Source organism: Salvelinus sp. IW2-2015, linkage group LG17 (assembly GCF_002910315.2).
Source record: "Salvelinus sp. IW2-2015 linkage group LG17, ASM291031v2, whole genome shotgun sequence".
NCBI classification, from domain to species: Eukaryota; Metazoa; Chordata; class Actinopteri; order Salmoniformes; family Salmonidae; genus Salvelinus; species Salvelinus sp. IW2-2015.
Window position 1 is genome coordinate 22,166,157 of NC_036857.1, and position 14,092 is coordinate 22,180,248.

Here is a 14,092-nt window from a genome sequence, read left to right on the forward strand (position 1 = left end):
ACCATAGACTGGGTGGCAGGGTGTACTTGTCATACTGGGTGGTGTCAATTCTGCCACTGGTGGGCAACATGGCAGCCCTTTGTGTGGTCCGGATCTGTTCCTGATCGGGCTCCCTGCCTCCACTCTGGGGGATTGCAATAGGGAGCACCTGCCTTGTGGGGACCACTGTGAGGCAGGGGACCTGAGTGGCGGTGGTGGTGTGGATCCTATCTGTGTCTTGATTCTGTATGTCCCGTTGAGCCAGCTCCATCATCTGCGTCTTCATGTTGCCCTCTCCCTCCGCTGTTGGCACCAGGGGCTTCCTGATGACCACTCTCCTCATTCTGAGCTGGGCCGTGTCATTTTCTCTGATCAGAATATACAGGTCCTCATCTAGATTTTCCATGTGGGGTTTTCCTCTGTCTCTCACTGACCCCCATCCTTGCATGTTGATCTGGCATCCGGTTTCTGCTTCCAGTCACTTGGCCCCAGTAAACTGCCTATAAAGTTATAGTCGGGCTAGTCTTTTACAGGCACAAAGCTTCTCCTGCAGGTGAACGATGAGGCCCACCGGGCCTTGGGTAACTGCAGAGGTTGTTTGTCTACAACATGTCGTTGGACATGTTAAACTGCACTCTATTGATCTCCTCATTCATAACCTTCTCTGTGTCTGTCAAGATGCAAAACAGATTTGGATAACTGGTCATAATCTTTTCATGTAACGATTGTGTCATAGACAGGACTCTGTCTCTCCCCTTCTGTCTCCCTAGTGTCATCTTTCTGTCATCAAGAGTGCAAGGTTTTTTTTATAAACAGAAAAAAGCTTGGAAATCTGTTCAGAATCTGGTTAAGTTTGATATCAATGATTTACAGTGAAGGAAAAAAGTATTTGATCCCCTGCTGATTTTGTACATTTGCCCACTGACAAAGAAATTATCAGTCTATAATGGTAGGTTTATTTGAACAGTGAGAGACAGAATAACAACAAAAAAATCCAGAAAACGCATGTCAAAAATGTTATAAATTGATTTGCATTTTAATGAGGGAAATAAGTATTTGACCCCCTCTCAATCAGAAAGATTTCTGGCTCCCAAGTGTCTTTTATACAGGTAACGATCTGAGATTAGGAGCACACTCTTAAAGGGAGTGCTCCTAATCTCAGTTTGTTACCTGTATAAAAGACACCTGTCCACAGAAGCAATCAATCAGAGTCCAAATTCTCCACCATGGCCAAGACCAAAGAGCGCTCCAAGGATGTCAGGGACAAGATTGTAGACCTACACAAGGCTGGAATGGGCTACAAGACCATCGCCAAGCAGCTTGGTGAGAAGGTGACAACAGTTGGTGTGATTATTCGCAAATGGAAGAAACACAAAATAACTGTCAATCTCTCTCTGCATGGGGCTCCATGCAAGATCTCACCTCGTGGAGTTGCAATGATCATGAGAACGGTGAGGAATCAGCCCAGAACTACACGGGAGGATCTTGTCAATGATCTCAAGGCAGCTGGGACCATAGTCACCAAGAAAACAATTGGTTACACACTACGCCGTGAAGGACTGAAATCCTGCAGCGCCCGCAAGGTCCCCCTGCTTACGAAAGCACATATACATGCCCGTCTGAAGTTTGCCAATGAACATCTGAATGATTCAGAGGACAACTGGGTGAAAGTGTTGTGGTCAGATGAGACCAAAATGGCGCTCTTTGGCATCAACTCAACTCGCCGTGTTTGGAGGAGGAGGAATGCTGCCTATGACCCCAAGAACACCATCCCCACCGTCAAACATGGAAGTGGAAACATTATGCTTTGGGGGTGTTTTTCTGCTAAGGGGACAGGACAACTTCACCGCATCAAAGGGACGATGGATGGGGCCATGTACTGTCAAATCTTGGGTGAGAACCACCTTCCCTCAGCCAGGGCATTGAAAATGGGTCGTGGATGGGTATTCCAGCATGACAATGACCCAAAACACACGGCCAAGGCAACAAAGGAGTGGGTCAAGAAGAACCACATTAAGGTCCTGGAGTGGCCGAGCCAGTCTCCAGACCTTAATCCCATAACTCTGTGGAGGGAGCTGAAGGTTCGAGTTGCCAAACGTCAGCCTCAAAACCTTAATGACTTGGAGAACATCTGCAAAGAGGAGTGGGACAAAATCCCTCCTGAGATGTGTGCAAATCAATTTCAAAAAAATTTGATATGTGCTTTTCTGGATTTTTTTGTTGTTATTATCTCTCTCACTGTTCAAATAAACCTACCATTAAAATTATAGACTGATAATTTCTTTGTCAGTGGGCAAACGTACAAAATCAGCAGGGGATCGAATACTTTTTTCCCCTGTCTGTATGTTAGGACCATCTCTCTCACATTGTGACATCACCAAAAGAGCATTGTTCTTTTGTGAGCATTTGTGCCTGTGTTAAAGGTGGAAAGCCATGACCAGTGTGAGCTTGTGGACTGTCACAGGGGAACTGAAGATGGCCAGCCTTACAAGGTCAGACTAATATCAATATAAAGCTAGTTTACATTAGGACTTTAAGTGTGTTTGATCACTAAATCACATTTTGGATTGCTGGGTGTTCAATGTATCCGTTGCTCGTGTTATCACAGTTCCACCTCCGATGACAAGCAGAAACACACCACAGCTCAGGTAAATCCAGAACAAAATAAATCTGCACACTGTTATGCTCCCCAAAGTGCTCTGTTTTATTTACACAGATATTTCCATTCAAATTGCCTGGGTTTTTGCTGCCTTGTCACCCACATTTTCTACGCAGTTTTTAATTCATCTTGCCCTCCTAAGACATTTTCAAGTGAAAAATGGTTCATGTTGGTTTTAATATCAAATGTGGAGTTAAGTGTGATTGAGGTGCTCTATATCCTCCCTCAGCAGGGTATTTCAGGGGAGGCGGAGCGTTCAGGGAAGAGCAGTGACTGCACGGAGGAGGACATGCCAGCTCAGGGGGGAGTGGAGAATAAGATCAATGAACAGCACCTTCGCCGCATTGAACGTATGTTCAGAGAGGCTGACACGGATGGAGGAGGGGGTGAGTGACCCGAACACATTATAACACCTCTCCATAACTAATAGTATACCATGGTATCATTTTTAGCCCAACCCAGTATCATTTTTAGCCCCTAGTGGATCCCTGCCATTTTCACCAACCAGCTGCACATTTCTACATAGTGTTGTCATACGAACACACATGGGTCGTTCCATGAAATTAGTCCCTTTTGCGCCCATTTGATATTTTAAGTCAAATTTAAAAGCTAAAGTGCCAAAATTCTATATTGTTGGGTTTAGAGCTTGCAAATAAGGTATTTTACTGTTTTTTTAGATTGCAGCAAGCTTACTTTAAAACAACATTTTCTCTATGCCCCATGGCAAAATATGTAGAATTGCATGAAATGTACTTCAAAACTAAAAATGTTTTGCTTGCAAGGTGGGGGGTGGCTCCCTAACAAAATGTTGCTAAGGGCCCTCAATAGGCTAGTGCCAGCTCTGACTGCATGTGTGGGTATGGATGTGGGTACGCAGACCCGCGAGCCACTGCGGCACCCCATGATAAGTTCAGATTTTTTGTGGACCCCACCCCAATCTAAGTTGCCCATCCCTGCCATACATACAGGCTAGAAATGTTTTAACAATTTCAACTTTTTTGTGAAGCTTGCATTCAATTGCCCGTCCCTATTGCACACGACAAGCTTCCATTCCTCCTGTAACAAGGGGATTTATGGCTGATTTAAAATGAAATCGTCAACCCTGTTGAGGTCAACCCTGTTACTTTATTTGGCACATAATAGGCACTTACTATAGTGATTTTGGGGGGGGAAATTGGGTTTTTATTTGGTTGAACATGTGCTCTTTATGACAGAATGTGAATAATAAAACGAATCATTAAGTTACACTATCCAAAAGGGACATATTTTCTTGAACAATGTGTCATTCTCTCTGTCAGGGTTGGATATGTATCAGTTCTGAGATGCGATGAAGAAGATCATGGGTGATGTGGATGATGAGGATGTGGACATTATCTTTATGAAGGTGGACACCAACTGTGACGGCAGAATGGACTGGGTGAGAGAGCAAAACGACAGTTTTGACCAACTGGTATGTGACAAACACGTAAACACATTTCAATTCTTACTCTCATAAACAAAAACTTTGTGTGGTTTCATACAGGTTGAATATCTGAACTACATGCTTTTAGAGTACAGAGAGAAAGACTCTTTGCAGCAGCAAAACAGGCAAATCTACTTTCCCAAACCACTCAAGATTGCGCCTGTGTAAGTGGTATTTCATTGGCTATGTTTTACAGGTTCCTAAGTAGTATATGTGCATCCTTAAATTTTACTGTGTCTCTGTCTGTGTAGTGCACACTGTGAGGCCATTGTCCGGCTCCACTTCTACCCATTCCAGCCCCCAGCCGGGGAGAAAAAGACAGACTCTGAGGAGCATGGCAGGGCCTCGGGGGGTTCTAAGGGCCGCGCCCACAGTGGAAGCCAACTGTCAATCAGCCGTGATGGCGTTCTCAACTATTGGAGCGAGAGGTTCAAGCTGCTGCACACTGTCAATGTGCGTATCAGCCATGTTCTAGCATTATATCATGAATAATCAATCAATTAATCTATTACAATTGAATTGAATAGCAATTCATATGTTTTCCCCAGACGATAATGTTTGATATGATGTGAAAACTCTGAAGTAATACATGATGTTGACAGAGATGGAGAAAAGACAGTTGTGAAACACTGCTAGGTAATAGAACATCCCACAAGCAGGTATGCTTCATGTTATGCTTGTGGACCAGCAGGTATGCTTCATGTCGTGCTTGTGGACCAGCAGGTATGCTTCATGTCATGCTTGTGTACCAGCAGGTATGCTTCATGTCGTGCTTGTGGACCAGCAGGTATGCTTCATGTCGTGCTTGTGTACCAGCAGATATGCTTCATGTCGTGCTTGTGGACCAGCAGGTATGCATCATGTCATGCTTGTGGACCAGCAGGTATGCTTCATGTCGTGCTTGTGGACCAGCAGGTGTGCTTCATGTCGTGCTTGTGGACCAGCAGGTGTGCTTCATGTCGTGCTTGTGGACCAGCAGGTATGCTTCATGTCGTGCTTGTGGACCAGCAGCTATGCTTCATGTCGTGCTTGTGGGATGTTCTATTCTTTATTTGTGAAACATTCTTTGCATGTTTTTCTCTGCTCTAGATAAGTCAGATGCAGCACACAGTGGCCCAGCCCGTCTGGGTGACAGACATGGTCTGCCTGAGCAACATCAACCAGCTCTCCATCTCCTCCACAGGGCGAGACGTAGGTGTGTCTGTGGGAATGTCTGTACAAACATTTGTACACATGAAAACATCGTGTTATGCGGTGATATTATGTTGTACAATGTAATACCTACTGATTTATAGCTACTGTATGTTTGTTGAAGTGTTTGTACAGTGTGTTTGTTTTTCTGTCACCAGAATTCTATGACATCAGTGCCAGTAAGTGTGACATAGTGTTCTCCCTGTCGGAGCTGGAGGCCAACGTGGAGGTGATGGACTACTGGTAGGCTTTGTGTGTATTCCAAATGGCACCCTATTTCCTAGTGCACTGCTATTATTATTGATTATTACTTCTGTTTAATGGAACATAATGATTTTTGCAGGCTTTTTGTGAGAATAACCTTTTTCTCTCTGCTTCCTTTCAGGACAGATGGTAAGAGAGGAGTGTATTCCATTGGTGATGCAAGTGGCACCATATACATCTTTGTCTCCTCTGATGTGGTCCATAATGGCCTGTTCAATAGTGCTGCCTTCAAGACAGGTACTGGGTGAAAACATGCAGGTAAAGATGGTAGGTACACATGTTCATGCCGAAGATCACACTCACTTCTTTGCCTCTTTTTCAGGAACAAACTATCGCATCCCTGTGTTAGCCCTGCTCAAAAACACCTCCAGCTCATTTCTCTGCTTTAGAGTCGTAAGTAGCCTATATAACTTTTGTTTTTCCTGTTCACGCTCTTTCTTCCCCTCTTCAGTTAGTTCTCTGTTTCATATCTTCCCCTTTTTTTTATGTTCCAGCCCAGCCATAATGACTGGATCCACCAGATCCGCTACATCCCAGAGTTGAATGCCATCGCCACCTGCTGTGCGGCAGACCAAACTTCCATGATCCTGACCACGCTGCCCCACTCACGCAAGTGTAAAATTCGGTACGCCCCCTTTTGCGTTTTCCCGTCTTTATTTTTCAGTGTGTCTATCGTGTTATCTCAGAGTTTTACAGGACTGTTTAAAGACGCACTGCAGCTATATTTGAACTTTTCGTGTTGAAAATCAATATCCCACGTATAAATACAGTAATATACACACACTTAAAGTTAACAAAATATGTTTTGAGCAAAGTAGTTTTTTTTGGACACAACCGCAAACTTCTAAGATTAGGCCATACGAGGAGTTGGTCTGATGTGATGTTATCGGCCTCCCTCCTTGGTTGTGGGAACATCTTGTGCCATGTAATGTCATACCTACCACCTATTGAGATGTGCCTTTTGTTAGGTAAAACAGGTGCTAAATGAGGTAAAGAAGAGACTGGAGTGCCTCTTTAAAAAGCCCCCAAATCTCTCATTTCTAATGTTCATTTCACAGATGAATATAATTCTCTTGTTTTTCTTTCTCAGAACTGCACTCTTTCACCTGCAGAAGGGAATTCTGTGTTTTGACTACTCACCTGAGCTCAACGTTCTAGGTATGTGTAGAAGTAATACTCCATACAGTGCTGTTTATGACGTCTAAACCAATTACGTATAAAGTCAGTTCCAAAATGATTGGCTCCCTTGATAAAGATTAGCAACAAATACTGTATAAAATAAATAATAAATACTAATCTATATCGCATGCTCCAAACATTTTAAAATTATATTATTTTATATTAAAATCGAAAGCATATTTTGATTCCACTGGTCCTGGGTCCCTTGTTAAGGTCAACAGCATCAGGAACTTTAGGAGGCTGACACTTCCAAGCACACATCAAAATCCACAAAGAAATGGTTAATTGACTACAAAAATCTACATTTTGCAATGGCCATTGACTTGAACCTCATTGAAAACCCGTGGTGTCAATGGAAGAGGGCAGCCTATAAACAGTCCTGTAAACAGTCTATAAGCACAGACGAAGGATATCTAGGATCTGGAAAGATTCTGTATGGAACAATGGTCTAAGATCACTCCCAATGTGTTCTCCAATCTCATTAAACATTACAGAAACATACTAAGTGTCATTATTCTTACAAGGGGAGGGTGCTGGAGTATTGAAAACAGAGGTGACAATAATTCTGACCCCTATCTTTGAGGTTTTTATTTTTATTACTTGTTAAACTAAATCTCTTTCTCTAAGCAAATGTATTAGTATAAAATAATATAATTTCCCTTTTTTTTCATGCAATATAGCTCAGTATTTATATTACTTATTTTATACAGTATTCTTTGCTGATCTTTCTGTAGCTGTCAATCTGGATATTATTATTTTAATGCAATATCCCATGATGTGTCTTTGTCCGCGCTTGTTTTCCAATGTTCCAGTGACTGGATGCTTCGATCGGGTCGTGAGTGACTGGATTCTTCGATCGGGTCGTGAGGGTCTGGAACCCCTATGTGACCAATCAGGCCACATCACAGATGAAAGGTCACAGCACCGTCATCACTCACATCGCTGTCAACGGCAGAGACAACAAGATCATCAGTGTGTCTAAAGACAAGGTCAGATGTCCAGCATTATCACTACAGCGACACTCAATGTCACCCGTTGCCTACTCAGATTTGTAATGCTCATTTAGACCACAAAACAGGTAAGGGTCGTTTCTTTCTGTTCCAGAATGTGCGGGTGTGGGACCTGCAGGACAGTGTCTGCCTCCAGAACATCCAATCCAGGAACGTCAACATGGGCCGCTTCCCCATCACCAGCACCTACTATAACCACACCAGTAACACCATGGTGATGGCTACGTACCTAGTGTGTGTTCGTTATTGCCTTTAACATGTGTACTCATACACACTCTATTGGTTGTACAAGGTTCTTTGGTATTGCTGTGTATTTATTTCCTCATGTTTACGTTGTGCTGGGCAGATTGGAGTTCTTCGAGGGTCTATGGAGGATGCAGACAGCTCTGTACCCACAGCTACAACATCACATGAACAACCACTCTGTGCTGCTCTCTACAACTCCAACTTCAAACAGGTTGGTGATGGTTCAATACTTGGGAGTGAGGTAAGGTCAACTAAGAGATGATCATACTACTTATTGAAGCTAGGTAAACCCACCTTCTCTCCACTGCTCTGTGCCCAGGTGGTAAGTGGGTATCATGCGGGCGTGGTCAGTGTGTGGGACATCCTGACAGGGGAGAAGGTAATGCAGTTCCAAACGACCCCTGAGCGACCTGTTGAGGTCACTGCCATGGCATTCGACGGGCCCAAACGCCGCCTCATCACCGTGTCTAAAGACGGCACTCTGCGTCTCTGGAACTTCAACAACGGGGCTCTTATCTCTGAACTGCCCCTGGTGGACAGCAATGAGGTACTACGCTGTATCCTGCAGGGCACTGATCCCTAAGTGACGGACCAGACTTGTCTTTCTTACCACCAAGCACTGCCATTCGAGGACAGAAAAAAATACTTACTGAAATGTCTTGTTGGCAGGTTACAGAGATTCTGTACATCAACGAGAGGATTTATGTTTCAGGCTGGAGCAAACGGGTCATGTGGTATCTGTGAGTGCTTCATGTTTTTATATCATTGGCTGTATGCAACTTTTAAGCACTTTCTTGGCTGGCAATTGGTCAACTTGTGTGGCTTTTGTATGTTTTATTTTCTATTGATTGTGTCTGTATGTTTACTTTTTTCAGTCTGTCTGTCCGTCCGTCTTTCCTCCTGTCTGTCCATCCGTGTGTCAGGGACGATAAGGAGGAGGATAAGATGGAGCACCGTGTGTGGAACCAGTACCACTCAGACGACATCTATTCCATGCACGCCCACGGCAGAAAGATGCTGGTGACCGCCTGTTACAGCGGTGACATCATTGTCTGGAACATAGATTCAGGACAAACCTTCTGCCATTTCAACGCTAGCGAGAGCCCACTGCCCCTCATACCCATACGGGTGAAACGAGACACAATGGAGCACTGACATTTTTTTTCTTTGTCGCTAGAGACTGTACAAAAAGACCTCTGTTTCTCTGTTGATGTTCATGTTGATGTGCATGTTTCTATGCATCCCACAGGGCCGGAGGGGTAGCATCTCGGCTCCAGCCTCTGCTTTACTGCCCCAGTCAGTCACAGTCTCCATGGGCAGGCGGACGACACTGCTGCCCAGACACAAGACGTAGACCATCAACCTAGACGAGCTGGAGAAGCCTCGGTTTGCAGTGGAGAAGGTACTGACTGACTGACATGTACACTGTAACCTATCTGACGGTTTAATATTGTTTTACCTTGATAACCGACAGAGGATGTCAATGACTGTCTCTCCCTCGCTTTCTCTCCCTATTTCTCTTTCTGACGAGCAGGTGTTGTTTCTGGCCACCCGTGAGCGTAGCCCTGACACGGCCATCCTCCTGACCAGCTCAGCAGACGGCTACATCTACGCCTGGTCTATCAGCCGTAACGGAGGGCTGCTGGGGAAATTCTGTGCCGTGCATAGCAAGGGGCCAGTCATCTGTGCCATGTCCACTGACAGACAAGATACTGCTCACTGGAGACAGCAACGGATACATCACGGTAGCACTGGAGGGGTTGGAGACCATAGAAAAGTCAATGTGTTGTTTATCTATGTTGGCTACACCAACTGATGTCTTTGACTGAAGGGGACAGTGGTGAGAAGTGATCAGGGTGGAGACATTGGCAGGATGTTTTACAGATCGACTATGGACTGATAGTATCTTTCTTTTCTTTTCCCTCTGTTTTTCTTTGTTCACGTCATCCCTCTACACCTGTATTTCCTTTTCCGCAGCTGTGGGACATTGAGAAGTACTGTTACCGTATGAGGGGTGGGGTGGCTGAGGAGGAATCATCCAATGAGGACTCTGAGGTTGCCTCAACTCATACCTCCCTACTGCAAAGTGGAGGGACCACGGAGACTGGTGGTGGAGCAGGACAAAGAGGTAACTCAACAACAGTACACACAGAACATAATGACACACCAAAATATTTGTTCAAGTTACAGAGCTTTAGGGAGGGCAGGTTAAGATGAATGTGTAACAGATGTGAAACTAGCTAGTGGTCATTGATGATGTCACCTTCCGTAGACGGAACAGACTCTGTCATAAATAGATTTCCCACTAATTTCTATTATCCCTCTCTGACCAGATTTTGCGGGGATGGAGTGTGTCCCTGACCCCCCCTAGGCCCCAGAGTTCCTGGCGCTGCCACCTGAAAGGGATCGTTCATCTTTAGTATGTGGAGCGTTTCTGCCTCGTCGTCACAGCCAGCCTGGACTGTAACGTACGTCTGTGGACCGCCGCTGGCAGATACATTGGTAAGCACCACCACTACCACCACTGTAGTTACGTGTATGGTGTCATTCGTTTGAGAACGTCTTATGGTTCTATTGAATATGTTTTATCAGCCACAAGGGGGGAGTGTTGATATGCGCCAACTACTGTATGTGTACTAATACTGACAACTAGTACCCGGTCTGTCTCTACATCTCAGGTACATTTGGGCAGGGCCTGTGGCGGGTGGGCGACTCCAACGCCCTCCACACAGAGCTCCCAGTGGACCTGAAGAGGATGGGGTCCTGTCAGACACTTAAAGTCCTTAATGAGGGGAAGTACCCGCACTGGAAGTGAGGGGAAAAGTCCAAATGGAAGCCCTTCTGTCTCCATAATGTGAACTATAGGGCTGATGAAAGGGACTTTCTACACACAAAAACATGCTAGTCATGCACTGTACCCATCCATGCACTATTACTGAGTCTGATGTTTGTCCGGTCACGTCATCTGTCAACATCTCTTTGATGTCCTCCTATGCCTTCTTAGCTGTGCCAAACGCATCCTGGAGGGCCTGACTGCACAGAAGAGTCAGCAGTCGACAAAGTTTGGTGAGGTCACAACGCAGCTGAGGGAACTGGTTCCTTCCGACCCACGGATCGCCAAGTACACCGACGAGCAGATTGAGAACACATGGAGACTGTGGCAGGAGAAGGGAAGGCAGGTGAGTTACAGATGCCATCCACACTCACAGTAGCCTACGCACATCAGAGTAAAGTAAAGGACTGACTGCAACTCCCTTGTGTGGTTACTGTGCCTAACGATTGAATGTTGCTTCAACTGTCCTTCCCTCAGACCAGCAGCATTTTAGGACGAGCATAAAAAACAGAAAGTGAGACATCACCTTCCGTCCTGTACCCCTGATCTCCAGACAACCTTCAGCAGTCAAGAGCAGGTAGGACTCATACCTTAAAGAGCCTACAACTAACTCTATTGGTCAAGAGCAGGTAGGACTCATACCTTAAAGAGCCTACAACTACTTCTTATTTGGTCAAGAGCAGGTAGGACTCATACCTTAAAGAGCCTACAACTAACTCTATTGGTCAAGAGCAGGTAGGACTCATACCTTAAAGAGCCTACAACTAAACTCTATTGGTCAAGAGCAGGTAGGACTCATACCTTAAAGAGCCTACAACTAACTCTATTGTCAAGAGCAGGTAGGACTCATACCTTAAAGAGCCTACAACTAACTCTATTGGTCAAGAGCAGGTAGGACTCATACCTTAAAGGCCTACAACTAACTTATTGGTCAAGAGCAGGTAGGACTCATCCTTAAAGAGCCTACAACTAACTCTATTGGTCAAGAGCAGGTAGGACTCATACCTTAAAAGCCTACAACTAACTCTATTGGTCAAGAGCAGGTAGGACTCATACCTTAAAGAGCTACAACTAACTCTATTGGTCAAGAGCAGGTAGGACTCATACCTTAAAGAGCCTACAACTAACTCTATTGGTCAAGAGCAGGTAGGACTCATACCTTAAAGAGCCTACAACTAACTCTATTGGTCAAGAGCAGGTAGGACTCATACCTTAAAAGAGCCTACAACTAACTCTATTAGGTCAAGAGCGGTAGGACCCATACCTTAAAGAGCCTACAACTAACTCTATTGGTCAAGAGCAGGTAGGACTCATACCTTAAAGAGCCTACAACTAACTCTACTGGACCGTTTCCTGGCCTCAGATGTGTAGTTCTCTGTCATTTTTGAGAGAGTATAAGGCACCATCTCTGTTGTTCGAAGTCAAAAGGGATAATGATGTGCCTGTTTATTTATTTTGTTTGTTTCTCTGTAGTTGAGGGTGTATAAGGCCTTGTCCTACAGCGTTCTGCGGCCCGTCACCCTGCCCCCTATCCCAGAGCTTCTGAAGGACCATCAACACAGGTTAAATAAGGGCACAGACACTGCCACCAAGCAGAAGAGGAGCACTAAGCGCTGGCCCCACTCACACACACACGCTACCTGGCGGCTCCTCCACGACCAGCAACTCCCAGGTGCTAATATGACCCTCGCTGATTACACTCAGAAATGAAATGAGTCTGGCAGGCACTATTTCATGTGTTTGGTGTAGTTGTTTTAGACGGATCAGGTCGAGACAGTTCTACAGGACACGTGCAACGCTTTTTATCATATGTGATGAAATGGTGAAGAGCACATAGATTTTATTTATTGCACGTTTAGAGGATATCAAAAAATATAAATTTTCTCACAATGTGGACAGTTTGAGGGAAAAAGTAATATGTACAAGTCATGTGTGTCTAGGAGTTCTCCCAGGGTTTAGGTCTCCTCTCCATCTGAGAGAGACTTGGAGTTTGGTTATTAGGTTTCATGTCCAGCTTTTACAGGCCTGGGACCTCCTCTCCTGCTTGGACCAGCCGGATCACTTCGTCGAATGCGAGGGGTGCATCTGTGTTTGCTGAGGTCCCACCAGTGGTACTTAAAGAAATACCAAAAGGTCAGCAGCAGAAAGTACCGATTGTAAAATATTAATTGAATCCCCAAAACAGTTTCCCCGCTGGGATCCTGAAGATTCTTCAAACCACTCTAGAAATTCTGATCACCCTCTTGCAGTCATATGAATCAAACCGACAGTAGAGACTCCATTCCACGTGGAAAATATTATTGCCTTTCATGAAGCTGAGACTTTTTGAAATCTGAAAAGATATACTTTCATCTACTACAACAATGTATCTGAGTCAACTTTTTCCTTGTGAAAGGGAAGAGAAATAAGAGGGTGAGGGTAGAAACAACAGGACAAATATATAGAGCGCTCCCCCATTGGAGAATTTAAGTATTTTTGTTGATTTGCTGTCTTCTTTTGTTTGGCCCGTCATGGGTTCCACTACTTATGGAAGATAAAATCCAATTTGAGCTTTTGAGAAAGGGGAAAAGTTCATGGTAAGCAAAAATGTGACACTATGGTATGGTTGAGTGACCCTGCCTCCGAACAAAGCCAGCTGCCAGCCACACCTTGGAGTGGCACCGCAAGGCCTTGGGTAACTGCAAGAGGGTGGCGGATCATCTCTCTATGATTTTTTACCTTCAAATGTTTTTTAGTTTTTTTTTATGTAACCTACACCGGCAAAACCCGGATGACGCTGGGCCAATTCTGCTCCGCCCTATGGGACTCCCAATCACGGCCGGTTGTGATACAGCCTGGAAATGAACCAGGCTGTAGTGACGCTTCAAGCACTGAGATGCAGTGCCTTACACCGCTGCCCCACTCGGGAGCCCGAGTGACTCTCTTGTTTACTGCACTATACAATTGGATTAGCAGCCCGTTAGCAGATCTGGGAAAACCATTGTTGAAATCAGGTGGGGGGAAAGTCAAAGTGGGAGGTAGAGAGTGAGGGATGTACGGTAAGGCTTCCCTGACTGCACAGTGACAGGACATCTGATCTCATCAACTGCTTAGTGTGGTCTCACCTTCATTTGTCTGCATGTTACAGATAATGAACAGCTGGCCATATACCCTATCCTATTCTAAGACCCACGTGTCTGTGGCCGAGGTAGGTCTCAAGGTGAACTGTCAACTTTGCTCTTATATGTCATGAATTTGTGACACTGGTTAGATGAGCTCAACTAACCCAG

General features: G+C 44.9%; 1 protein-coding gene across 1 annotated transcript; it reads left to right on the forward strand.

The window, feature by feature from the left end:
* The first annotated feature begins 1,907 nt into the window (after window positions 1-1,907).
* Window positions 1,908-12,533, forward strand: LOC139029004 (WD repeat-containing protein on Y chromosome-like). Its single transcript, XM_070447735.1, is given in 27 exon segments — window positions 1,908-2,060; window positions 2,403-2,471; window positions 2,871-3,024; window positions 3,937-4,055; window positions 4,161-4,264; window positions 4,352-4,553; window positions 5,190-5,295; window positions 5,450-5,534; window positions 5,677-5,792; window positions 5,872-5,948; window positions 6,050-6,180; window positions 6,646-6,713; window positions 7,575-7,723; window positions 7,839-7,976; window positions 8,091-8,201; window positions 8,310-8,537; window positions 8,660-8,730; window positions 8,914-9,118; window positions 9,345-9,392; window positions 9,525-9,700; window positions 9,702-9,735; window positions 9,968-10,132; window positions 10,324-10,492; window positions 10,669-10,801; window positions 10,995-11,169; window positions 11,377-11,400; window positions 12,297-12,533. Coding segments are annotated over 27 exon segments (3,447 nt in total).
* The last annotated feature ends 1,559 nt before the right edge of the window (window positions 12,534-14,092 follow it).